Here is a 25,792-nt window from a genome sequence, read left to right on the forward strand (position 1 = left end):
CACCCCATAATTAATAAATGAAGAATAATTAGGGCTTACATTGCACTTTACATTCTTAAAGTGCTGCTTGGCTTGTTCTTCTGTGTTTGCCCTGAGTGTGACTGCAAAATAAATATCAAATAACCTCTGGGTTTCTAACATTAATTATTTCTCAAACTTTTCAGCAATAGCCCAGAACACACAGACTTTTAAGAGATATCAGGACTTATGACAAACCTTTTAAACATGGGTTTCCGTAGTGTAGCGGTTATCACGTTCGCCTCACACGCGAAAGGTCCCCGGTTCGATCCCGGGCGGGAACATGTTCCATTTTTTTTTTCATTTCTTTTTTCTCAGTTTCATGCTCATTGAACATCAAGGTTTATTAATCAATAAAAAAAGAATTTTGATTTTAATTTCAAGTTAAATACCATGACCCTGCAGAGAATTCCTGTGGCCCCCTAGTGTTAAGCATTCTTCATTCATTACTGCTTATTAGAATAAAGGTTGATCATTACTTACAACTAAGCAATTAACAACTATTGTTTAAATTTAATTTTTGAATGAATTTAAAAAAAAAACCACACGGAGCTGCGTTGGCCGGGAATCGAACCCGGGTCAACTGCTTGGAAGGCAGCTATGCTAACCACTATACCACCAACGCGCTTCTGACGACCCTGTTCTGAGAACGCTACAGGAGAACAGCACAACTCTAGGAATGAACCATTTGCTATGGCTTGGAAGGGGGTAGTGCCTACGAAAGGTAGTCTGAGGACTAAACCAACGCGTGTGTGTGGGAAAGAGGGAGGGCTGGGCGAGAGCGCGCCCAGGCTCCAGGAGGGGGACAGAAGCCTCTTTCAGCCTCCTCCCATTAGGTTTAGTTCCCTCCATGGACCCTCAAATTCCCGGCTGAACGATTCCATCCCTCTTCTGGAATGTTGGCTTCCCCTCCCCACGGTACAATGGTTGCGCCCAAGCTCCCCTATCCTCGAGAGTGGTTCCTCCCAAGCTCTTCTCCCTGCGTGCCCCTCCCAGGGGCGGGCTGGTTCCTGGCGGACCTCCCCTCGCCACCCCGAGACCGGGACGCTTCCGCCTCCGGGTTAAAGGTCGCGCCTGAGCAAGCCGCCCCCCCTTCCCCTCCCCGTTTCCGGGGCTGCTGTCTGAGTGTCCGGGCCATGGAGCGGGAGTGAAGGCGCCACCGCCCCCCCCTCCCCGCTGAGGAGCCGCCCCGGCCGGGGGAGGACGCCGAGCCCCGGGGTGAGTACGGGGGAGACGCCCCTCCCCGCCGGGGCTCTGACTCCCCCTCCCCAGCCTGAGGGAGGGGCGGGGTCACTGCCCCCCTCCCGCAGGGGCTATGGCGCGGAGGGGGGGTGGGCTCTGCCCCGGGGGAGGGGCTGTCTCTGGCTGGGCCTCTGTCCCCATTGCCCAGGAGAATGGGGAGCCCCCCCAGTGCCTTGGGGGGCGGGGGGCTGTGTCACTGGCTCCCCCTCCCCAGATTTCCTGGGAGGAATGGGGAGCCTCGCCCCTATTGCCCTGGGGGTGGGGGGATGTCACTCTCCCCCTCCCCCCCCAGTCTCTTGGGGGAGTCTGCTCCCCTGGCTGCCTCCTGGGGGTGCGGGTGGAGGGGGGGGGTGAGGAATGTGCTCACTCCTTATTGTCGCAGGCAAGCGTCGACTCACCCTTTTGGCAGCTGGGCCGGAGGTTACAGGGACACACATTCCAGCTGCCCTCTTTGCCGGGCATTGCCTTGGCAGCCGGCTCCCTCCTACAGAGAAATAACCGCTTCTCTGGCCTTGCCTGTGACAGGCGCTTGGGCAGGGCTTCTCCGCCTTGCCGTTAATGCCAGTCGCTGTTGGCAGCTGCTCCATGCCAAGCCCTGTTCCTCTCTGTGCAAGTTCTTATTGATTTGCCTATTTTGGGGTAGGTAGGTCTCAGAGCTTCCAGGCAGCACAGGGAACCATTTAAGGCTGTTGGGCCTGGGGGTGACAGCATCTTTGTGGGGCTTGCAGATGCAGCAGCAGTCCAGGGTCTTGCTGACGAGATTATAATTGCCCGTCTCCTCAGCCTCTCTGCCAGATTTCTGATTTCTTAGGTCCCATTAGTTTGGGTCATCTTCAGTTGGGAGCCATCGGCACTGCTGTGGCTCTTCTGCATAGAGTTTGATCCCCTAAGGGATTGTAAAAGGGTGTCCATTGGGTCAGACCCAATTCCAGTCCTGATGTGGTTCATACGCGCATCTAAAACTGTCCCCAAAATACTGGCTGTTTCTGCCTAGCCCCACTTTGAGCTTTCCGGAGTCAGGGAACTCCAGAGATGTGGAATCCCCATCTCTGGAGATATTTAAGAGTAGGTTAGATAAATGTCTATCAGGGATGGTCTAGACAGTATTTGGTCCTGCCATGCGGGCAGGGGACTGGACTCGATGACCTCTCGAGGTCCCTTCCAGTCCTAGAATCTATGAAAAACATCATTGCCTGGAGCTTTCCCTGATGGAGAGGGCAAGTGAAATAGCCTCTGTACCTCGCCTCCCCTAGTGCACTGTTGGGGGGATAAGAGGTGGTGGTTGTTTGGACAGGCCCAGGGGTCTGTTAGTGAAGGCTGTTAGTGCTGCAGATCTGGGGCGTATTTACAATCCAAAGCTCTACGAGGGGATGGGAGATGAGGGGGAGGTCCCATTGTACTTTCAGGATTTTCTTGGCTAGGATTTTGGGTGAGGGAAGAGTTATGCATTAAAGACCCATTCCTCCTTACGGTCTTAAGGAGCACTAACATCTTGTAAATACCAATGACCCTGGACGTTTTGTCACAGTCATCAGGCTGTTGCTGAGACAGAGGATTGCCAGCTCTGTAAACAAGTGGGGGTTATATTCTTGGTGGAGCTGGTGCCTGAAATATATGCAACAGACTTGAGTACTCTCTCTGCTCTAGGGCCTTGCAGCAATCTGGGCATTAAAGATTGAGATCATTCAGAAGATTTTAACTGGGAATTTGGCAGAAGAAAAAGCTGCTGACTACCTGCATGGTTCCCTGCATACACTGAGCTTTGGTGCTGAGGAGCGAGGAAATCTACCTCTTAAAATATCTGGGTATTAATATCCCATATGGGTTAATTGGGATGGAACTGGACTGCAAAGCAAAGATATCCCCAGGAAGCGGCTCGGTAGGCCCCAGGCTGTGTCAGCAACATGATTGATGGAGGACTCCTTTTACAGTATTTCATTCCCATGCCAGGGGGAACTGCGGTTACATGAGATCTGTTCTTTCTCTCTCCTCATCTAGTTTCCTGTCTTGCCCAAGGCTCGCGGAGTAGTTAATGCAGAAGATAAAGAGGGTTCGTCTGGAAAACGAGACTGCAGGAAGTTGGAGAAGGTAACTTTCCTGGTCTCTCTTGGGATCTTTGTGGCCTTTGGGACCAAGTGGTCAGAGGGCTACAATCAACATTCTGAACGAGTGATGGACACAATAAACCAACACCTGTTAATTCTGTACATGGCATCCTGTGTCCAACTGTATTGAGAGTGCCTGAAATGTTTGAGGAAAATTACCTCTTTCCTACTGGAATTTAGGTTCCAGGCTTTAAAAGGTCTTTGTCTGCATTTGTCTACCCTAATGCTCCTTGCTCCCCTACCTTTGCTGTTTCTCTTTGGCCTAATTTTATTAAATTTCCCCCCTCCCCAAAACCTGCAGCCATGTAACCTTGTCAGATGTGGCAGATTAAGCAGGATGGTAAAACAGTATATTCGGACATCTTCAGACTCTTTTGTGTTGTGGCTGAGGAATACTGAACGTAAGATTAAAGGCTGACTGTACCGCTTCCACTGAGATCATCTTGGATCTTGGGCCATGTCTATGCTGCAGGGTCTTGAGCAGCATATCTATGGTGCTGTAACTATGCTAGTTTAACCCCATCGTGTAGACGCACTCTGCAGCGATGGAAGGGTTTTTTCCATTGCTGTGGGAAAACCACCTCCCCGAGTGACTGTAGCTAGGTCAACAGACGCATTCTTCCATTGACCTAGGCTGCATCTACACCAGGGGTTAGGTCGGCGTAGCTGTGGTGCTCAGGAGTGTGGATTTTTCTCACCCCTGAGTGCTGTAGCTATGTCAACCTAAATGTTAAGTGTAGACCAGGCCTCAATCACAGTGTGTTCTACAGACAAAATTCACCAGGAAGGGGAGCAGTGGGGTTAGTCACTGTGGAGTGGGTGGTTGCAAGTATGTAAATCTGGGTGTGAATGGACTGTCCTGGACTTAGGTCCCTGAAACCTGATCTGGCCTTGAAAGCCCTTCTTGTGAGGAGCAGTGTTGTTTGAATGATCACGTCACTAACCTTGAAGAGGCTTCACCAATTGGGTGGGAATTAGCTGTAGGGTGGAATGTCTTCAGTTGCATGAAAGCTATTTTGTTTTACCAGCTGAGCAGACTTTTAAGATCCAAGCTGCAGTGGGATTTGGGAAGAGAGGCGTGTACCCAAATCACTGCTCTATCCCTTCTTATATCCTTATGTTCTCTGTGATGTATTTTTGATAGGCAGCAGTTTGCCTTGAAACACAGTATTAGTTACTTTGAAGGGGAAGGACATTAGACTGAATTTAATTCCCCCTGCATGGTTCTGCATTCACACTGGACAGACTCAAGACTGTTGACACTCTGCAAAGTCTTGGGAGAAAGTTCCTCAAAGCTTGGTCCAATGTTTCATCACGTTGTCCGCTGTCTCTGCCACTTTGGCTTTACTTGTGCTGCCTGCCGTGGTCTGATTGGAAAGTACTTTTCTTTGTTTAATTTTCAAGCTGTGATTTGTTTTGTTGGTTGGCTTCAGGGTCATAGATATTAGGAGTAGTGGGGAGAGGTTTATTTTGAGATCCCCTTTCTGTAGCTTCCACATTGTATTTTGTTCTCTGCACCACTGAGAGACTCAGGAATTGGAAGCTGCCATTTTACTCTGTAGCTGTAACTTAACGGAGCCAAGCTGTATTTTAGTTCAGTTTTTCTGGCCTCGTGTACTGTGGTCTGGTCTGCTGGTTATGCAGAGCCCACTCCACTTACTGGGTCTCAGGCAGCAGATTCTGCGTGTGGTTTGGATTGCTACTTGCCTAATCTCAGGTTAGTCTCTCGGAATGAAGTCAGGAAAGTAACAGATTGGAGGAGGAACTGTAAAGACTTTCCTTTTCCCTCTTGGTTAAAGGAAAAGAGGTTTGTGTGTTTGACATCACAAGAGGTATTTATTCATTAAGAGGGAAATCGAGTTGTCATTGTGCTTGACCGTTGAAAGGCATAATTCTATAGGACAGAATGTCTAATTGATAGTCAAATGAGATCAAGACGTAGGGAAGAAAACTTTATTCTGAAAAGGCTATTGGAAGGTAGTGGGGAGTCCCCCAGGAGTGCGGAGAGATTTCCTGGCAGAATCATTTGTGAGATAAAGTGGATTGAGATGAAACGATCTAACACTGGTTTATGAATTAACCACCCACCCCCAACTCCCGCCAGAATCAGACTGGGAGAGGACTTGTTCAGGTCCTGCATGGTGCTGAGGCTGCACTTTCAGAGAGTTGGTGTATATTTCATGCAAATTAAGTACTCAAGTCTGACGGGCACATGGTAGGATGTTCTCCTGTCGGAATGCAGACAAATCTCTTAAGGGGCAAGCTGCATTCACTCCTTAAAGAAATATGACTTTAAAAAGGAAGTCTTGGTTAATGCTGGGCTGTTTAGAACAGGGGTCTTTTTTTTTTTTAAACTCCTATAGCCCTTATTTACTACATTGTTATATTGATGCAGCATCCAAGGTGGTGATTCTGTCAAGGTGATGAGACCGCTCTGGTTTCATTTATTTTCCAGCAAACTGAAATCTTTGTCCCAGAGTAACAGAGCCTTGACCCCATAAGATGACCATGAAGAAAGATGGTCCAGCGGTTAGGGTGTTAGCCTGGGACATGGGTTCCTTCCCTGCTCCAGCACAGGTTACCTCAGTGTGTCAATTCCTATTTGTAAAGTAGCACTTGATAAAAGCATTGGCCTACCTCATGTGGTGGTGTGAGGATAAATACATATTGAGGTGCTCAGATACCATGTTAATAGGTAGGACTAGGAAATAATAAAGGGACTAGTGCTACGGTGACTTGAGGGTGCCATTACAGAAATGTCACTTTTTTAAGAAGAAAATGAGTCTTGCAAATTAGCTTGCTCTTGGGTTACCTGGATCTATGCTCCCTGGACCCTGGTTCCACTGAGAATAAGGTCCCTGCTCTGACTTGTGGGCCCTTGCCTCATCTGGAATAAGGTTGATCAAGGGTAGTGTATCTTGCTTCATATACAAATGTTGGACTGTGCAGATCCCAGAAGTGCCTAATGGCTCGAGGGGCTGAACTGGAAGGTTTTATGACTATGGGAGATGGGTTGTGGGTTTTATATAATGTGATACTTGGGAAATCAATGAGGGATTCCTGCTGATTATGCGGTAGGAGTCCAAGATATGCATTATTCCTGTGCCACTTTCCATTAGCCAACTCAATTGCACTGGTATCTTATTTTGTCATTTGTGCCACTTCACTCCTGGTTGCAGCAGCACTTCAAGTAAGGCAGGTGTCATGCCTTCGCTAAACCTATTTGAGATGCTTACCTGATCTCTGCAGGACAGGAAGGGGACTTTACTTCTGTATTCCCATAGGTCAGAAGTTTCTCTGTGTGCTCACCCATACATTGATGGTATCTTCCAATCAGGACCTATCCCATCTAAATGCCTGGAGTATGTTTCACTTAGGTCAAATGATTAAGCACTTGCTACACCAGATGCTTTCCTGCCCTGACTGACTTAACAGTTGACTTTTTTCCTGGAAGAAGTCCTGCAAATGAGTCTTGGGCTCAGTTAGCATCCTTTACCAAGTTGGGCGTGGGAGATGGAGTATTCCTTTCCATCTGGTACTGTTTATGTTTAACTGGTAACCTTTATGAATGTGTAGGTAACTTTAGGATGTGTCCTTAGAAGTTGGCTGAATGCTCAGAGCTCCCTGTGAGCGGATGGAATGTGCCTAATCCGATTCCCCACATTCATTCATCTCCCCCACCTTCTTTCTCAGTTTCTTGACCCGATCCGAGGGGGAAGAGAGGATGACTGCAGTGGATGCGCTGTCAGACAGCACTGAAGTGGTCGAGATGGAGGACGCGCCTTCCCAGTTCCTGGTGGAGAAGCATTCGTGGGATGGGCTGCGTGACATCATTCACAGCAGCAGGAAGTATTCAGGCATGATAGTGAACAAGGCGCCCCATGATTTCCAATTTGTCCAGAAAACAGAAGAATCCAGCCCACATTCTCATCGCCTTTACTATCTGGGTAAGCCTGGCTTCAGCCAACCACCTTCCTTAGTAGGTCACCTTGATAGTCCCTTGGCAGAGCCAAACCCGTCTCTGTGTCAGGAGAGTAAGCTTTGTTGGCTGACGTCTCCATTCATCGCTAGGCAGCTCGGTGCCAGAGAGGAAGGGAAAAAGAAAGGATGGTCTTGTGGTTAAAGCACTGGATTGGGACTCAGAAGATTTGGGTTCAGTTCCTGGGTCTGGTGTAGGCGTCTTATATGATCTTGGGCTAGTCACTTAATCTCTCCATGCCTCAGTTCCCCATGTGTTAAATGGAGATAAGCCTGCCTCTCTCCTACCCTTTGTTTAGACTGGACACTCTTCAGGGCAAGGACTAGCTGACTGCTTGTGTATAGTGGCTGACCCAAATAGGGCCCCAGCTTGGAACCTCTGTGTGCCACTGCCTCTTTTCATTTCTCATGTGGACTTGGTTTGGTCAGTTCTCCGAACTATGGAGTATTACCTCAAAAAAATGGGGATAATTTGGTTCTTTAAGCAGGTTGGCCATCCAGGGACCTGATAACTCTCCCTATGATTATTGTATCCTTGCAAGCCCAGTGCATTTCTTTGATTGGCCAGGTGATATCAGTTTTTTTTCATAGAGGCAGCCCATCAGTCAGTCTTGTTGCTGTTTTGCCCAATAAACTGGAAGAGCCTGTCTAGTAATTCGATTTCAAAATATCTTAACTTCAAGGCATTCCCACAATATAGGGTAAAACCTTCCTACTCTATTACAGCCTCATTAAGCTGGGGTTGAGTTGCCCGTTCTATTTGATCCGTACTGCATTAGGTAGGTATTGTGAAGAATCTGATTCTGATTTAAGAGATGTGCCTGTTGACCAATATGCTTAAAAGCAGCATACCAGTATTTTCCCACGTTTAGCATAAGTATTGCTTTCCAAGCATCAGTGTGGATCTTATTGGAGTATGCCCATTGAGGAGTGGGGAGGAGCAAGTAAATATTTTCTATTCGACCTTTGGAAAACTTTATCAGAGCTGAGCATCTTTTCGACTTCATTTAAGGACCAAAATACAAAGTATTGAAAACTGGGGGACAATTCTTTTGCAAATACTGACAGTAGAGTCGTCATAGATAATATTAGTACAGTACAAGAATATCCATAGATGGATCTGGAAGTTCACAGGTGGTTGTAGTCACGGCCTTGAGAATGCATCTGTAGTATTGTCTGTGTCCCTGACTGCAGCCTGTTCTGTTTGAACATGTTAGATCTTTCCTGGGCTGTTCCCATAGAGTCTCGTGTTGTATCATGGCAGATGCTGCTTATATTAAACACCACATGCTCAGCATTTCAGTGTTTCTGCATCTCTGAAGATTGTATGCTTATAAGTTGCTTTGCTTCCTGAATACTTATAACTATATTTAAATGTTAATTGTTGTAAAGTGAATTTAGTGACAGAATAACAGGCTTGGAGGCTGAAGGCTTCCTTTCCTGCACAGAATAGAGGCCACAGGGACAGTAGCATGGGAAGCTTCCTCCACATGGCATCCTGTCAGTGTACTACAGCCTTGATCTAGAGCGTCCCCACCTGTAAAGGTGAAAGGAAACATTCATTGTCTCTGGTGCCCCTGCTGAAACTGCCAACATAGTTGCCAGCTGTGTTAGGTTTTTGAGGTTGGAAATTGGACCGGCACAAATAACTTCATTTTATCATGGCCACTGAACAGCCAGCATATAGCAATGCCTTTTGGCCAGTATTCAACAAAGCCACATTTGAACCTGGTCTCTAGGACCTAGAACAGGCTGGCTGTGTTTGTTGGAACGCTCTTTCCGGTTAGCAGATCTTCGTTGTGCTGAGGAATGTTAAGAGGGTTCTGCTGACTCGGACACACACAGCTACAGGGGTCAGCTCTCTAGAGTGAGGATCTAGGGTGGCGGCTGAGCAGACTGTAGAGCGGAACCCTAGGAGCAGCCAAAGCTGGGAGAGGGTTTGAGTAGGACTTAGTCCTGTTGAAAAAATTGCATGTTAATAAAACTAAAGCGTTTGGACCCTATGCAGTAAGTGGACTGTGTAAGAGCAGGTTGAGAAAGACACCTCATAAAAAGCTCCTGTCTTCCTGAATATTTAAGAAAATGGCCTTGTGTATCTGCCTTTCCTGGGTTCGTCCTGGCTGACGTCTCTGAAATTGCCATGATTGTTTTGTTTTGTTCTTCCATACAGGGATGCCATATGGTAGCCGGGAGAATTCCCTTCTTTACTCAGAGATTCCCAAAAAAGTACGGAAAGAGGCCCTGCTACTCTTGTCATGGAAACAGATGCTGGATCACTTTCAGGTGAGGAGCTGCAACATCCTCTTTGCTGTGGTGGTGCGTGGGGACCCAGGCTGACAGTAGGATGTTGGAGTGGTAGCTGGTATGTTGGAGTTCGGTGAAGTGGCATGTAAGGCAGGAACAAGGAGCGGGGCTTGGTGCTGTGGGCATGGCATTGGTAGAGTGCTGTGTAGGAAGATGCCTTCCCCAGTAATACAGGAGAGTGGCTGGTGTGCCAGGCATGGGGCTGGCAGTGAGAGCATGGAACAACAGCTGGCAGGGCAAGGACTGGTTTAACACTGTACCTAAGTCTCCTGTTGCCTGCAGTCTACCTCCAGTTATAAACCAGTAACATAAACTGTTGGGAGAATAGACCAGAGCTCTGGCTGTCTTGGCCAGACTCCCCCCACCTGCCCTCCCTCCATTTGCACATTGATTACCATGTTTATTTTTGATAACTTTGTACTTTTATCAAATGTGTGGAATAAGGATCAATCGGCTGTCTGCATTCTAAACATACATTGCCAGCTAGACTCACATAAACCAGATTGAATTAGGAAGGGAAATGGATTCCCCCTCCCTATCTTCACAGGGGCCTGGTGTTCTGGTACCATTAATAATTCGCCAGCCTCAGCAACAAGAGGGTGGAAGGTATGGGACTGGCTTTTGACTTCTCAGGTCTTCTGCTAAGCAGAGATTTCAAGTGCCTGGAACTACACTTGGATCTTCAGTCCCCTTGAAACTAACTCAAGATTCCTGGAATAGCAGTTGTTTGCAGTGTCTGACTTGGAAGCTGTATATGAGAGGACATGGATAATGTCATTAGGTGAATTGGCTGCTCCTAATTTGCATAAACAAGCGGCAGCTCTTCCTCAGTTTTAAGGTGGAGGTGCCATTCCTAGACTACAGGTCCAAGCCTTTGGCTCAGATCTAGATGGGGACATTGCAATTGGAAGGTCATGGGGGTGTAGCCTTTGTGGGCCACGCTTTCACACTAAAGATGGTGGTGGCCGTGCTGTAGGACTGCTGGCTGCATTTGGCTAGTGGGTTACATTCTGGCCACTCCTGGATTAGCTGGTCTCATTAATAAAGTGTTGCCATTCCTTCAGACTTGCAGATTGTCTCTCTCTGTCGTTCGCAACCAGGCAACCCCTCACCATGGGATGTACTCTAGGGAAGAAGAACTCCTGAGGGAACGCAAGCGTCTCGGGGTCTTTGGAATCACTTCCTACGATTTCCACAGCAAGAGCGGCCTCTTTCTTTTCCAGGCCAGCAACAGCCTCTTCCACTGTCGAGATGGGGGCCAGAATGGCTTCATGGTGGGTCTGCTAACGGCTGTGTGGGAGGTTTGAGGGATTCCACAGCTCAGCGTGGTGGTCCCATAGTGAATACCTCTTGAGTCAGACCTTGGCTCTGGTCTGCCATCAAGTCTTGTTTTCTTGGTCTTGGTTCCCTTGTGGGTGGGCTGGATCTATCGAGAAGTTTGTACCTTTGTTTGAAGCTGAAAGCAGAATAGGGGCACATCATGTGCCTTATTTCCCCAGGTGTCTCCAATGAAGCCCCTGGAAATCAAGACCCAGTGCACGGGACCTCGAATGGATCCCAAGATCTGCCCTGCCGACCCCTCCGTCTTTTCATTCATCAATAACAATGACTTGTGGGTAGCAAATATCGAGACAGGAGAGGAGAAACGGATGACTTATTGCCATAAAGGTAACCGGAACTGCTCCTCCACATCTGGAGGAGAATCACTTCTTACAACAAGAGTCTGACCAGAAGGATTTACTCCTCTGTTTTTCATCTCTCATTCCCTTTCTGGATCAGTCTTTCTATTAACTTCAACCGCTCTCTGCTCTCTTTTATCTGCAGGTTTATCCAACGTGTTAGATGACCCCAAATCGGCAGGTGTAGCCACATTTGTCATCCAGGAGGAGTTTGATCGGTTCACAGGGTACTGGTGGTGCCCCACAGCCACCCTAGAAGGTCAGTGTTCTGCTTAGCCCTGCAGAAGCCAAGCTGCATTGGTAACATAATTACTGGCCCCTTTAAGGTGCTGAGTTCCAGGTCATTCATTATGGGATGTGCACTGTGTGCTGGTAAATATTTGTGTGAATAGTTCGTAGGTGCGGCATGACCCTAAGGGAGATGTGGAGAACCAGTAGGCCCAGTATGTGCTGCTGTGGTGGTCCTTGCAAGTCGATACAGTTGGGAAACTGCGTGATGGCAAACAGACCTACCTTGTCTTGTCCTAGGTTCAGAGAGTTGGAAAACGCTGCGGATCTTGTATGAAGAAGTGGATGAGTCAGAGGTGGAGATAATTCATGTTCCTTCACCTGCCCTGGAGGAGAGAAAAACGGATTCCTATCGGTACCCCAGGACAGGTCAGTGAGGCGCAGGGGAGCGACTAATGCAGCTGCTGCCTCATGCAGGCTGAAGCATCATCTGTGCTATCGACTTTGCATTATTAATCTAGATACTTACCAGGATTTAGGAGAAGGTCCATAAATATTCAGGACAGTCTCCGAATCTGTCAGCACAAAGTTCATTGCAGGAAGGACAGCTAAAGTCCAACTTAAGTAAAGGGATTGCTGTTACGAGATGGAGGGTATCCCTTTGCCATATTGCTGAGTACACTTGGAATCCCACCTTCTCCATACTGGGAATGCTTGCCCATGCATTCATTCACGTGGGCAGGCATACTTCTCCACACATGGAATCTCTTATCTCCACACCAGCAATGCCATTCCCCAGGTGTATATCCACACAGAGCCAGATAGCATCCGGCTCAGATTTTTGTTCTCCTGGGATGCTCCGACCGCTTGCCATCTGATAATGGTGTTCTCTCTCATTGCTTCTTCCTCTGCAGGTAGCAAAAATCCCAAGATCTCATTAAAACTGGCAGAGTTTAAAATGGACAGCCAGGGAAAGGTAAGCAGTGACTACTGCAACAGGAGCGACAGAGTCCTGTGGCACCTTATAGACTAACAGACGTATTGGAGCATAAGCTTTCGTGGGTGAATGCCCTCTGATACTTGCAACAGGAGGGTTCTCCCGTCAGCATAAGTAATCCATCTCCCTGAGGGGCGGTAGCTAGGTCGACAAAATTATTTTTCCGTTGACCTAGCACTGTCTAAACCTGGTGTTCGTTCGGCTTAGCTACATTTCTCAGGGATGTGAGTTTTTCACACCCCTCAGAGACATAGCTAGGCTGATCTAAGTTTTCATTGTAGACCAGCCCACAATGTTGGAACATCCTAGTTTTTTAATACTCTTTTGGTCTCTTGTTGCAGATTGTGTGCGCTCAGGACAAGGAGCTGGTACAGCCTTTTGCCACGTTGTTCCCTACGGTGGAGTACATCGCACGGGCTGGATGGACCAGAGATGGCAAATAGTACATAGTTTTTCTACCACACACTACCCCCCACCAGTTTACTGAGCTATTACAGCCACTCACTGAAGAAATTTGCCTCTCACCTTCCACCATAAAGGCCTGGTTTTAAACCCACAAAAGCCAGTCTTGGCTGCGCTTGACTCAGCCCCTGCAATAGTATGACCTTACACAGCACATGTTGTAACTGACCAAGTGGAGGACAGAGTGAAGGGCTTCATGTTTTCTAGCTTTTGTGGGTTTTAAGCCAGAACTGTAACACTACCACAAGTGTAAATGACATTGATGTATTAAGTGTGACACCCCCCTCCCCCCCACAGGGAATTCAGTTAAAATTCCATGACTAGGACAGTTAACCCATAGGCACATGGACACAACACTCCTGATAGGAAATGAGAACTTTATAAAGGGTCACATCATTAAATGGAACAATGATTTGTCCTGCTGCTGTCTGTGACCATGCCAGATGCATTAGAGGAAGGTGAAAAATTCCCACAATGCACCTAGTCTTTTGTGCATTGTGTATATTGGGAGAACTCCTTTGTCTCTGCAGGGGCCTAGCTTACACTTCTGGAACGTTAGTCTCTCAGCTGGCATAGCTATAGAAGTTGTTAATGGTCATAACATCCAGCCCTGAAGGACTGAGTGAATCTGTATTGGGGAACTTCTTGTTTGGCTAGATGGGAAGGGGCTCTTGTATTAGGGTGTGTGTATTTTCTAAGGGGTGCCTGGCAGATTTAGCTACATGGTTCCCGCCATGCTTTCCTTTGACAGTATATCTTTGTTTCCAAGTACAACAGAAAAATAGTCCAGCGACCTTGGAGGTGAAGGTCCCGGCTCAGTGATTTGCTTTTCCAAGTACAAGAACCACGTCATGTTCATTTTCCCCCTTCCCCCACGCAAACCTGGATGATTCTCAGACATGCTGTAGCTCTCTTTTTCTTTAAAATTGTTACAGGACCCCAAAATAGCATCTGAAAAAAAATTCTTTCCTACTAAAATCTCTTTAATTTTGCTTAAAAAGCTTGCTAAGGTTTTGGCAGGCTTCAATCCAGATCATACTTGGTTTGGCTATTTATAAATTGTTTTCAGAAGATGTCATTTCTGTGGCTGATCAGTAACTGGAGCATGATGCTGCACTTTCCTTTGAGCCCGTTCTTGATTAATTCACCATGCCCTAGCGCTAGGTTTACTCAGCGTTACATAGGAACCACAAGGCAGCTTTCTACTTCATGATACAACTGCCATGCACTAGGGCTCATCGAGGTAGGCAGTACTCATGCATTTATGAAATCAGGTCATGATCAGCAGGGTATCATTCATGGGAGAACCTGCTCCTTCATCTTTCCCAGTTTTATAAACCTCTTCTGCTGTGGACACAGGCCTGAGGGGTGTCCAAACCAAGCAATGATGACCTGCCTCTTCTAGCCAGGAGGACTGCAATAGAGCACCACTCCTGATTAATCAACTGTCTCCCTTGAGAGACAGGAAGCTGAGACTGGAGCAACTCCTTCAGTTTGCACTGATCTTTGGTCTGTTCCTTTCCCCACTCGCATAGCCAGGCAGCAAGGAAGCTGCAAAGTAGTTATTTTAGTTTCTCGTTTTGTTTTGGGAGCTCATGATAATACAAGTGGCCCTTGCTACCCAAGGAGCGGGACTGCCCACTGAAAAGTTAAATTCTAAAAATGCAGCTCTGCTAATTGAGTTTCTTTGTAAATGGCCATTCTAGCAAATCTCCCAAACAACCTGCCTGTATGTTACCCATGTACAATACCATGGATGCCTTGGGATTCAAATTTATGAGTCTTTCCAATAAATATGTAAGGCCGGAATGAGGGGGAGCCTACATCCCCTCCTCAGCCGAGGAAAAGCTAGTGTGTTCTTGACATCCGAGATCTCTGTTCTGCAATGCTGTCAATTTCACCTTTGCTAACTTCTTTCTTTCCCAGCGCCTGGGCCATGTTCCTAGACAGACCTCAGCAACGGCTCCAGCTAGTTCTCCTGCCCCCAGCGCTCTTTATCCCAGTACCAGAAAGTGAGGAGCAGCGCATCGAATTTGCCAAAGCCGTGCCAGAAAACGTCCAGCCATACGTGATCTATGAAGAAGTCACAGATGTGTGGATAAATGTAAGGGCACGGGGCTGTCCCAAATTAGAAACGGGCCTCTGGGTTTTCCCCCCATCCTCTTGAGTGTGAGACGTGCAACCAGCTTGGCCTTTGCCGATGCAGGTAGCCCTAGGAGACGGATAATGTCCATGGTTACTCTGGCCCATGTCAAACTCTGATTGTTCAAAGGACTGGTAGTGGGATAATAAAGAACGGTCCCCTCTGGGTTACTGGTTCAAGCCTAGGTTGGAAAAGACAGTTCATGGCAGTTGAGTGGCCAGAGTGAAATGAGTTAGTGAGTCTGACTCTTAGTAGACAGCTCTCCTCCTTGCAGACCTCATTCGCTGTGGTGCTAATTGACTTCTTCGTGAAGGTTCTGGCAGAGAGGTCAAGGAGTGAAGGGATCTTGAAGAATGAACTATCCTCAGCCCTAGAATGGGTTCCTCTGTCAGGGTTTAGGTAGTTGATGGACACGGGACGAGGGGACAAACAGGACTTCAGTCCCCGGGGCTGTCAGTCTGACGCAGCTTGGTTTTAAAAAATTACACGGGGGGGGTGGAGAGTGTGTCTGCTGGACATGGGCATTTGAAAGGCCTCGTGGGCTCACTTGTGTCCTGGAGCCAGATGGAAAGGCTGACGTGCCTGGCTTTTTTGAGCACGCAGGGCTTTCCTTTGGTGAGACGGTAAGTGAGGATCCGGCTTTCCCCACCATCTGTCATTTTGATTTCCCATGAAAGTGCATGGGTTAGTGTTGGCTCCCTAAGCTGTGCTTCTGCTGTGTTATTCCAGCATAGGGGCTGCCTGGCTCATGGTGCTTTTGTCCATCTCTTGTCTGCTAGGTTCACGATATCTTTTATCCTTTTGCCCAACTGGAGGGTGAGGAAGAAGAGCTCTGCTTCATCCGAGCCAACGAATGCAAAACCGGTTTCTGTCACTTGTACAGAGTCACAGCCATCCTAAGGCAGAGCAGCTATGACTGGACTCAGCCATACGTCCTTAGCGAAGGTGAGTGCAAATCCCCTCCCGACTCCAAGGAATGTTCCCCCTCCTTTCTGCCTCACCCTCGTCAGGAGGGCATTTCTGAATGTACTCGGCTCTTGTTCTCTGGCGGTGGGGATCTGTCTCATCCTTGCACTCCCTCTTTTCTAGAAGACTTCAAATGTCCTATCAAAGAGGAGGTCGCCCTGACCAGTGGGGAATGGGAGGTGTTGGCGAGGCATGGATCCAAGGTACCGGTTACCTTTATTTTCTCTTGCAGTGCTCTGCTTCTGTACTCACTGCCCACAATCCTAGCATGTACCTTGTGCTACAGGCTCTTGGGACCAGCTACAACCGTTTAGGCTTCATTTTGTTTCTAGTTTCCTTTTTTTATTGCTGCCTTCGCTTCCCCCAGGAGCACTGTAGCCGAGTGCACAGAAAGCTGATTGCCTTTAATCAGGTCTCTTATTGCTCCTTCTGGGAAACCACGTGGGTCAGGCCATAAAAAGGAGTAGAGTGAGGTTTAATAGCCACAAAAAGACATTCTGTGCAAACCCGTCGTGGGGCTGGATTGCAGCATTTTAACCAAAAGGCATTTGGGAATCGGGGACGTTACCCGGTGCTTGGAATTATCTGCTTCCATCTAGCTGATCCCTCTGCCGAGCGTTTTGAGAAACAGGCTGGGGGATTTAGTGTGATGGTGGAGAGGAGGGAACTGTGTATCTACAGAATAGCCAGATAGGTGTTTTATTAGCCTGTTACTGACTTATGGAAGGCCCGGTTCCTTTCTGCTTTAAGAATGAGGTGGCCCTCAACCTAATCGCTCCAACCCAGTCGGTTTCAACTGAAATTATGAGCCTGTCTGCTCAGCCCCAATTAACTTGGATTTTCACTCTCTTGAGGCCTTGCAGCTAGTCTCAGTGGCTTTTCCCCACTCTGGAATTCATCTTCTGTCCCTCACCCAGAGAATCCATGTGGGATGTGCTGTTCATTTTGGCCACAGTATTGTTCTGTGCACACGATGGCTGAAATTGTACTGGCAGCAATTATTTCAATGCATTTGTTGCTCTGCAGGGTTCTATCTCCGTCTTCTTGGCTACTGTAGACGGATTTCTCCCCCCCCCCAGCACCATGCTGGCCAAACTCTGCTGCAGACCCCAACTAGGCTGGGCTAAGAATAGCATTCGGGATTCAGAAACCTTAAGTTCCCCGTGAAGTTTCTAAAACGGGCCGGCTAGCTATGGAGCTAAGCGCTGCTAGAACGCCGTTTAAAAGCCCTATTCTAGTCTAGCGTTACAATTCTAACGCAGTGTGACCTCCTCCAGGCTGGCCGGCCAGATCGTTTTAGAAACGGCTTGATCTGGACCGATGATTAAACAGACAGTTGAATTGGGTTTGGGACTCTGTCATGGGGTAGTGGCTATTCTGCCCCCCGCAAGGAGTGTAGAGCATGAACGTATAGCATGGTGGTTGGAAAGAAATGTTGGAGGTGCGCGCTGGTCAGGGAAGCAATGCTGGAACACTGGGTAGATGCATCTGTGCTCAAACAGGGTTTCAGTCAGAATGAACAGAGCCAGAACATCCTTTTTTTCCTGGCTTTGCTCTTTAGCACATAGGCACAGTGAGGTTTCCTCTGGACAGCTGGCTGTCTCCTCCGGTGCAAAGGACTGGGCTTTATCCTGTCTTCTAGAAGCACTGTGTATGTTCTGTAACTTACCAGATCAACAGACCTCATGCGCTAACCATTAATACCACAAGCACCCTGTACCGCTGTGATGTGTTTGATTTAAGGTATATCTCCATATATAAAGTCAGCTATCTCATAGAACTGGAAGGGACCTTGAAAGGTCATTGAGTCCAGTCCCCTGCCTTCATTAGCAGGACCAAGTACTGTCCCTGACTTTGCCTGGTGACAGATCGTTGCAGTGGGGGCAGGGAGCAGTCAGCTGTTTTCCTTTGACACTGAGCCCTCTGTTCTCTTGGCAGATCTGGGTGAATGAGGAGACGAAGCTGGTGTACTTCCAAGGCACGAAGGACACCCCATTGGAGCACCACCTCTATGTGGTCAATTACGAGTCCCCGGGCGAGATTGTACGGCTCACCACACTGGGCTTCTCTCACAGCTGCTCTATGAGCCAGGTCTGTTTGCCCCGTCCATAGGATACCATGTAGGCTCCCTATCTTCCGGCTAGTATGAGTCCTGGCTAGTAATGATCCATGAGGGCTCCCTTAGATGCCGTGGCTGCTTGTGACTGCTCTGCTGGACTCTGATGGGAGTGATCCGGTTCCTACCATGATCTCCTGATGGGACTCCATAGATACCATCATGGGAAGTAGAGGTCCATTTGGAAGGCTTCATGATGGACTTACTCCTCTGGTGTAGTGTGATGTTAATATGCCCCAGAGAGGAAGGCATGGGGGGGGTTGGGGCGGGGGGGAATAAGCGTTGGCTAGTTCTCAAGGCCCTGATAGGGATACAGACCCCCACTGAAGTGGCCTGAGGGAATAACCATCTTCGCTTAACCCCCATCAGCTGTTTCTTGTCTGTAGAACTTTGACATGTTCATCAGCCACTACAGCAGCGTCAGCACCCCGCCCTGCGTGCACGTCTACAAACTGAACGGCTCAGCTGACGACCCGCTCCACAAACAGCCCAAGTTCTGGGCCAGCATGATGGAAGCAGCCAGTAAGTCCTTCCCCGATCCCCTCTGTGCTAGGCGACGTAGCCAGGAGAGCATCACGGATACCAGTAACTGAACGTGATGGAAAGGGAGAGGCAAAGACCAGTAGATGGCAAATGACCTGGCTGATTTCCACCCTGCCATGGTGAAGTTGTGAAATCCTTGGAGAGATCTCTTCAGTGGATTGCTTGACACAGACTGGGCATTGCTGGGGCCAGAGGGGCCCTAATGCTATACATTTGGTACTACCCACCCCTTGCGGAAGTTGTCACCTCCTTACAGGGTGCCAGGTTAACGCCTGCATGTGAACCTGGGGTTCTTTCCTGTGATGGTCTGCAGAGACGGGATGGGTGGGGATCCACTGACTGCTTCATCCAAGGAATGTGTGTAGCTGCTGGCTCCTCCTGTACTCCTGCTTTTGGTGCCCATAAAGAATTATTTTCAGCTCACAGCAGCTGTTGCACCCTGCTGGGAAGGCTTTCTCCCTCCACCCCATCCTCCTCTCCCCTTACAGGGTCACACTGGGTTGTGCATGGTACGAGGGGCTCGGAGCACAACTTGGTGAAGTTTTGTATTGGGTTGTCCCAGCGCTGCGATTGGTCAGTTCCCAGTTGCGGGCGGAGAGGGGCTCTTGTAAAGGAGGTTTTGCTAAGATCTGGGACAGTCCGTTCATCCTGAAAGGGAAGGTGGGGAGGGACCCCCGGTCTGAGGCACGTTGGGCAAAGGTCGAACTCACCTGGTTTGGGCTGGGGAGGATGATGAAAGCATGTTGTCCTTAGCCTGGTAGCTAGCGTCTGAACTGTTTCCCGCAGGCTGTCCTGCAGATTACATCCCCCCCGAAATCTTTCACTTCCGTACCCAGTCGGACGTAGAGCTCTACGGGATGGTCTACAAACCTCATAACGTCCAGCCTGGAAAGAAGCACCCCACGGTGCTGTTTGTCTATGGAGGCCCTCAGGTAACGACCCAGCCACGGCCAGGACCAACCGCTGACCTTGGCTCTCCTTCGTGAGCCTGGTGGTGCGGTCCAGGACAGAGCTCTCCATAGCTCAGCTCGGGGGGGGGGGGGGGGGAAGCACTCTGCATGATTGGAATTGGACAGCTTTGCCTGGAGTATTGTAAACCCCCTTTGGTGAACTGCAGATGGCTTCTCCCATTTAATCCATAATTGCATAACTTCCCTAGTTAATGGCTTTTGCCCATCTGGCAAACTTGGTTGCCCAGCTCAGAACCTGTTGGAATTTGGGAATGGCCCTTTCTGCTAGTACAGAGCCCAGCCACACTCAGTTGCTACTGTTGGTGGCCTCTAGTGGCGTGCGTAGGGCTGAAAGGCTAAAGATTTCACTGGGGGAACGTTCCATGTGACTTGTCCTTTCTCCTGCTCTAGGTGCAGTTAGTGAATAACTCCTTCAAAGGTATTAAGTACCTAAGGCTCAACACGCTAGCGTCTCTAGGCTATGCTGTGGTGGTGATTGATGGAAGGGGCTCTTGCCAGCGAGGACTCAAATTTGAAGGGGCCCTTAAAAACCAGATGGTAATATCCTGTTTTACGGTGTCTCCTTTCACTTCCTTCCCTCTTCCCGTCTCTTAGAACAGCCTGACTCTGTTTGTGTGTATTTCCCTCGCTGCCTTGTTCGGTGTCTCTTCAGTTACGAGGGAGGAGACAAACTGACCGTATGCCTTCTTGTTGCCTCCTCCTAGGGTCAGGTGGAGATAGAGGACCAGGTGGAAGGTTTACATTACGTAGCAGAAAAATACGGGTTCATTGACCTGAGTCGGGTAGCCATACATGGCTGGTCTTACGGGGGCTTCCTCTCCCTCATGGGCCTTATCTGTAAGCCCCATGTATTCAAGGTGAGTCTGGCTAGGGTCGGATGTCCTTCTCTAAGTCCCTGCTGTGTCTGGGAGGAATAATACCAGGCAGGGAGGACTAGGGCTCTGAACCTGTCAGTGGCCTTTACTCTTTGCTGCCCTTGGTGGCTTGTGGACCCAGACTGTAGTGAAGTGTGAAAAGTCCCTTCACCTCAGCCTGCTGCTAGCACACCAGAGCTCCTCCCCAGAATCCGGCAGGTCAGCGTGCATCACACTTACACTCTGGGTTTCAGACCAGGCGTGGCATGTGGGGACTCAAGCAGGTGGGGTTTAGGCACTGTGCAGAGGGAGACACTAGAGTGTGCTGAGCCAGCAGATTATTTGTGTGATCATAGCACCTAAGAGCCCCAGTCCTGGGCCAGGACCCCATTGTGCCAGGTGCTGTACAAAGACAGTCCCTGCCCCAAAAAGGTTTAATGACATTGCATCCCCCAGCGATTGGCTGTAGCATGGCTTCCCGTGAGACTGTTATTGCCAGCACTGCAGTAGTGATTTTAATTCTTGAATTGGAAGGAAAATAACAAATGGGGGAAGAAATTCACCAACCATCCAGACCTCTAAGTCCCTGACTTCCTGGTTGTGGGATACTCCGGTGCAAATGACCAGAGTTGGCAGGGGAGAATCACCACTTGCAGAAATAGATGGGTTCCCCCCCCTCAAAAATGTCCTAGAAAAGGAAAAATTACACCCCCCGCCCCTCCTCCCCCCCGTTACCTGTTTGGCAGGTTGCTATAGCAGGTGCCCCGGTCACGGTTTGGATGGCGTACGATACTGGATACACCGAGCGGTACATGGATGTCCCAGAGAACAACCAGCAAGGTTATGAGGCCGGCTCGGTGGCGCTGCATGTAGAAAAACTCCCCAATGAGTGAGTACTGCGGGGTTGGATGCTTATAATTGGAAGCCCACCCTCTGGGCACCTGCACTGTGAGGAGTGGTAGAGAATCTGTAATGCTTTCTGGTGTGTGGGGCGGGTGTTGACATTATTAAAAAGCTCACAGGAATAACCCTTCCTGGTTTGTTGATTGTGCCTTGGGTTCTCCCTGGTTCCTGAAACTCCGCTCCGCCAGCACTGGCCAGTGTAGAGCATGTCAGGTACACTGCCCACCAGTTAGCACCAGTGAGTCCAAGTCTCCCAGGGAGAAGAGTCCTGGCCAGAGCAGGACACATCACCTTCCTGCTGGGTTGAGCTGAGCTGCCTTACTTGGAAGGAAGATCAAGATGCAGGAAGATGATGACCAGGGAGTCTAGCTAGAGGGTCTAGTTGGGGAAGAGTCTGTTCAGCTTGGAGAACATCTGTCCGGAGGGCCCTGAAGGTTTGTTTGGGTGGTTCCAGGCCCCATGTAGCCTTATTTCTGCTTGGCTCATCGCTGCCTTCTGCAGCGAGCCGGGGTGGCATCGTGCTCACCCACAGGGAAGAGGCAGGACTCCAAGCCTGTGGCACTGTGCCATGCCAAGTGGGCTAGGGGCTGGCTGGCAGCTCCCCGCTCAGGGCTCCTGCAGGGCTTTGCTCTGATTCTCCTCCTGTCCCATCTCCAGGCCAAACCGCTTGCTGATCCTCCATGGGTTTCTGGATGAAAATGTGCACTTTTTCCACACCAACTTTCTGGTCTCCCAGCTAATCCGGGCTGGAAAGCCTTACCAGCTGCAGGTAGGAGGGACTGGAGTGAGGTGGGAAGGTCTCTTTAGCCTGGAGGCAATGGAAAACTCCCCTCCTCCACCCCCACCCCCCCAAGAGGAAATATGAGTGGAGTGTGGATGCTCTTTCATCTGGAGAAGCAGAGTTCTCTCTCCTGACTTCCTGTGGGACTGGCTTGTTGGCAGCTGACTGCACAGGCCTGGCCAGTAGGTGGCACTCTGTCACTGCTTGATCCACTGCGTGTTCCAATACTGAGTAGTAGTTTGGAATCTGGACTCTCACCCTCTTGGCTGGTGTTTGTCCTTCTTCCCCTGCACTCTACGGCTGGGAATCTCATTTCCCCAGGTGGCCTCTGCCCTCTGGCAGTATACACTTCTGCTGATGCCATTGAGTGGGCTTCTCAGGCCTTTGGCTCGCAGATAGCATGCCACCGTAATGGAGCGCCGGGGTCGCTGTCTCTCCGAACCGTCATTTGCTCCCCTAAAATGGACTACATCTTCTGAACCGAGAGGCAGGCTAACGGGAGGGAATGGCTCCATGTCTAGTTGGTAGCCGGTATTAAGCGGAGTGCCCCAAGGGTAGGTCCTGAGGCCGGTTTTGTTCAATATCTTCATTAATGATCTGGAGGATGGCGTGGACTGCACCCTCAACAATTTTGCAGATTACCTCTCCCCCCAACTTAGTGTCGATACGCTGGAGGGTAGGGATACGATACAGAGGGACCTAGACTAATTAGAGGATTGGGCCAAAAGAAATCTGATGAGGTTCAGCAAGGACAAATGCAGAGTCCTGCACTTAGGACAGAAGAATCCCATGCACTGTTACAGACTAGGGACCGAGTGGCTAGGCAGCAGTTCTGTAGAAAAGGACCTAGGGGTTACAGTGGACGAGAAGCTGGATATGAGTCAACAGTGTTCCCTTGTTGCCAAGAAGGCTAACGGCATTTTGGGCTGTATAAGTAGGGGCATTCCCCTCTATTCAACATTGGTGAGGCCTCATCTGGAGTACTGTGTCCAGTTTTGGGCCCCATACTACAAGAAGGATGTGGAAAAATTGGAAAGAGTCCAGCGGAGGGCAACAAAAATGATTAGGGGGCTGGAGCTCATGACTTATGAGGAGAGGCTGAGGGAACTGGGATTGTTTAGTCTGCAGAAGAGAAGAATGAGGGGGGATTTGATAGCTGCTTTCAACTACCTGAAAGGGGGTTCCAAAGTTGGTCTCAAGTTGCAGTGGGGGAGGTCTAGGTTGGATATTAGGAAACACTATTTCACTAGGAGGGTGGTGAAGCACTGGAATGGGTTCCCTAGGGAGGTGGTGGAATCTCCTTCCTTAGAGGTTTTTAAGGTCAGGCTTGACAAAGCCCTGGCTGGGATGATTTAGTTGGGGTTGGTCCTCCTTTGAAGCAGGGGGTTGGACTAGATGACCTCCTGAGGTCCCTTCCAACCCTGAGATTCTATGACTTATTCCTAGTTAACGGCCATCCCTTTTGCTTCTGCGCAGATCTACCCCAACGAGAGACACAGTATTCGGTGCCCCGAGTCCGGAGAGCATTATGAAATCACACTGCTGCACTTTCTACAAGAATACCTCTGAGCGCACAGGCCTCTGCAAACTGTTGGACACTGACAGCTCAACTCTGCCTCCTGCCGCTGCCCCCCCCAGCCCAAAAGCCTCCTCATCCAGTGCACAAATCACTGAGTGCCCACCCCCAAACAGGGGTGCTGCCTCCAGTGAAGGGGAGGGTGGAAGTCACCCCTCCTGTTTCCTCTGGACAGTGCCACCTTCCTTCACTTTCCAGCTGGAGCTCTGCCCTGCTCAGCCGCTGTCCTCTCTGGCCTGGCTGTTAATGCTTTTTTTTGCTGCTACTCCCTCTACGCTGGGAAATCAGTGGAGTGTCTCCAGAGGCTGAGGTCTGCCTCTTTCCTTTTTCCTTCCACTGCACCTCCACTCACCTGCAAGAACTCCGTGCCTGTGCTGGAGATGGACGAGGCAAATCAGCAAGCTGCCTTAAGCCAGGAGGGAGAGGGTGATCCACTGCTGCATCCTGTGGAGTCTGATCACTGCTGCTGCTTCCTGGCCCGTACGTGACGAGCGTCTGAGCCCTGGGATCTGAGAAGAGCTCCGTAGAAGCATGCAACACTAGTCGTTTTTTGTTTTTTTTTAATTAATTTTGCATAGCAGATTCGGGGAAGCAGTTGGGGTTGGCGACAGTCAGCATCCTCGGGCACCTTTCTCCGCTCGCGGGCAGAACCGTGCCAACAGAGAGCATGGCAGCTGAAGCAGCTGGCGACAGCCAGGTCAGCACTCGCCTCTACAGAAACCGCAGCAGCAGCATCTGGATTTTGCCACACACAATGGATATTTATGCAACTACTTCCCCCCCTTCTCTCTCCTTCCCGCCCCTCTACCCTTCCTCGTGCTGTGTCCCGACCCTGCCTTTCTCTCCTCACCCATGCCCTGAGCTTTCAGACGTGCACTGAAATTGGCTGTGCTTCAGTTCTCTGCGGGTCAGTGACTGTTTCCCTCGCGCATCTATTTGGTGAACACTCTTCTGGTTTTTATTTTCCTACTCAACGGGAACTGCAGTTCCAGGGAGGGGGGGGTCGAGCAATTGCACCTCAGGGTCGCACCCACCCCCCACGCCAAGGGTTCTGCCAGGGGCGAAGAAAAAAAGAAACCCACCCTAATGAACCACATCAACTTGCCCTCGAGTATTTTAAGTGCGTATTATGAAAAGAAAATATTTTTATGGATTCTTATTCTTTTATAATTATGAGTGTACGATGTAGCGACTCATTAAAATATTGGAAGCAGACCCAGCAGTGCTCTCACTGGTCTTCAGACGGCCTGGGGAAGCTCGGGGAGGGAAGCAGTGCCTCGCCTGCCGTGGCCGAGGCTGCTGGCGGGGTGAGCGCAAAAGGCTCAGTTTTGTTGCTGCGGATTGGGAACGTATTACGCCCCTACGACATTCCTCAGGAGAACCATGAGCTAGTGGTTGAAATTGCAGACAGCTGGAACTCTTGGATTGTAAGCCTGCCACCGGCTGAGTGCGTCCTTGGGGGAGGATGTGTTTGAAAAGGTTGGCCTCAGGTCCGTATTTAGGTCCCGTAATAAGTGGCCTGACTCTTCAAGAGGAGCGGAACAACCAGCAGCTCCCACTGATCACTGTGGGAGTTGGACACACTTGCAACTCAACATCAGGCCACATAGGTACTTCACATTTGACATCTAAGGGTCTGACCCTGCAGTGAAATGTGGGCAGGTGGCCCCCTGGGCAGAGCCCTTCTGCATGGGTGCTCAGGCCTGCCTGTGCTCATCTCATGGCACAATTGGGGTGGGAAGTTTGAAAAAATCGGCATTAATTTGACCCTCTGTGTAAGTGAGTAATGCATTAATTAAGCCTGAGAGAGATGGAGCCAGAGGTCCTGTTCAGGTGCAGAATATTATCTCACAGCCAGGGCATCTACCTGACCTTTGAAGACTGAACCTAGAAGATCCTCCTACCTGGTGGCTACTCACAAAATCC

At 49.5% G+C, this 25,792-nt stretch overlaps 1 protein-coding gene and 2 non-coding genes across 4 annotated transcripts; 2 read left to right on the top strand and 1 right to left on the bottom strand.

Moving 5' to 3' along the window:
• The first annotated feature begins 229 nt into the window (after positions 1–229).
• Positions 230–302, top strand: TRNAV-CAC. Its single transcript has one exon. It is a non-coding gene; the product is annotated as a tRNA-Val (tRNA).
• Positions 303–571: 269 nt separating this feature from the next.
• Positions 572–643, bottom strand: TRNAG-UCC. The gene has a single exon. It is a non-coding gene; the product is annotated as a tRNA-Gly (tRNA).
• A 473-nt stretch (positions 644–1,116) lies between these two features.
• On the top strand, positions 1,117–25,085 carry DPP9 (dipeptidyl peptidase 9). Of its 2 annotated transcripts, none has more exons than XM_024222164.3 (21): positions 1,117–1,236; positions 3,259–3,348; positions 7,059–7,312; positions 9,514–9,626; positions 10,712–10,921; positions 11,147–11,315; positions 11,472–11,585; positions 11,855–11,983; positions 12,469–12,530; positions 12,893–12,993; positions 14,940–15,117; positions 15,936–16,101; positions 16,246–16,325; positions 18,061–18,213; positions 18,625–18,760; positions 19,568–19,713; positions 20,143–20,289; positions 20,457–20,609; positions 21,353–21,495; positions 22,167–22,278; positions 23,767–25,085. In XM_024222164.3, the coding sequence occupies exons 2-21, from the start codon at positions 3,293–3,295 to the stop codon at positions 23,857–23,859; spliced, it is 2,715 nt and encodes a 904-aa protein (XP_024077932.1). In that variant the 5' UTR covers positions 1,117–1,236; positions 3,259–3,292; the 3' UTR covers positions 23,860–25,085. The 2 variants fall into 2 exon arrangements, with proteins under 2 accessions (XP_024077932.1, XP_024077939.1); XM_024222171.3 differs by having other exon boundaries at positions 10,748–10,921.
• Positions 25,086–25,792: the final 707 nt, after the last annotated feature.

The sequence above is a fragment of the Terrapene carolina genome, unplaced genomic scaffold (assembly GCF_002925995.2).
Source record: "Terrapene carolina triunguis isolate 2854851 unplaced genomic scaffold, T_m_triunguis-2.0 Scaffold194, whole genome shotgun sequence".
In the NCBI taxonomy this organism is placed as follows: Eukaryota; Metazoa; Chordata; order Testudines; family Emydidae; genus Terrapene; species Terrapene triunguis.

Coding starts and splice junctions, on each gene's coding strand:
- DPP9 (XM_024222164.3), top strand. CDS start 3,293: ATGCAGAAGATAAAGAGGGTTCGTCTGGAAAACGAGACTGCAGGAAGT. Junction 10,922..11,146: donor GGGGCCAGAATGGCTTCATG/GTGGGTCTGCTA, acceptor TTATTTCCCCAG/GTGTCTCCAATGAAGCCCCT. Junction 11,316..11,471: donor GATGACTTATTGCCATAAAG/GTAACCGGAACT, acceptor TTTTATCTGCAG/GTTTATCCAACGTGTTAGAT.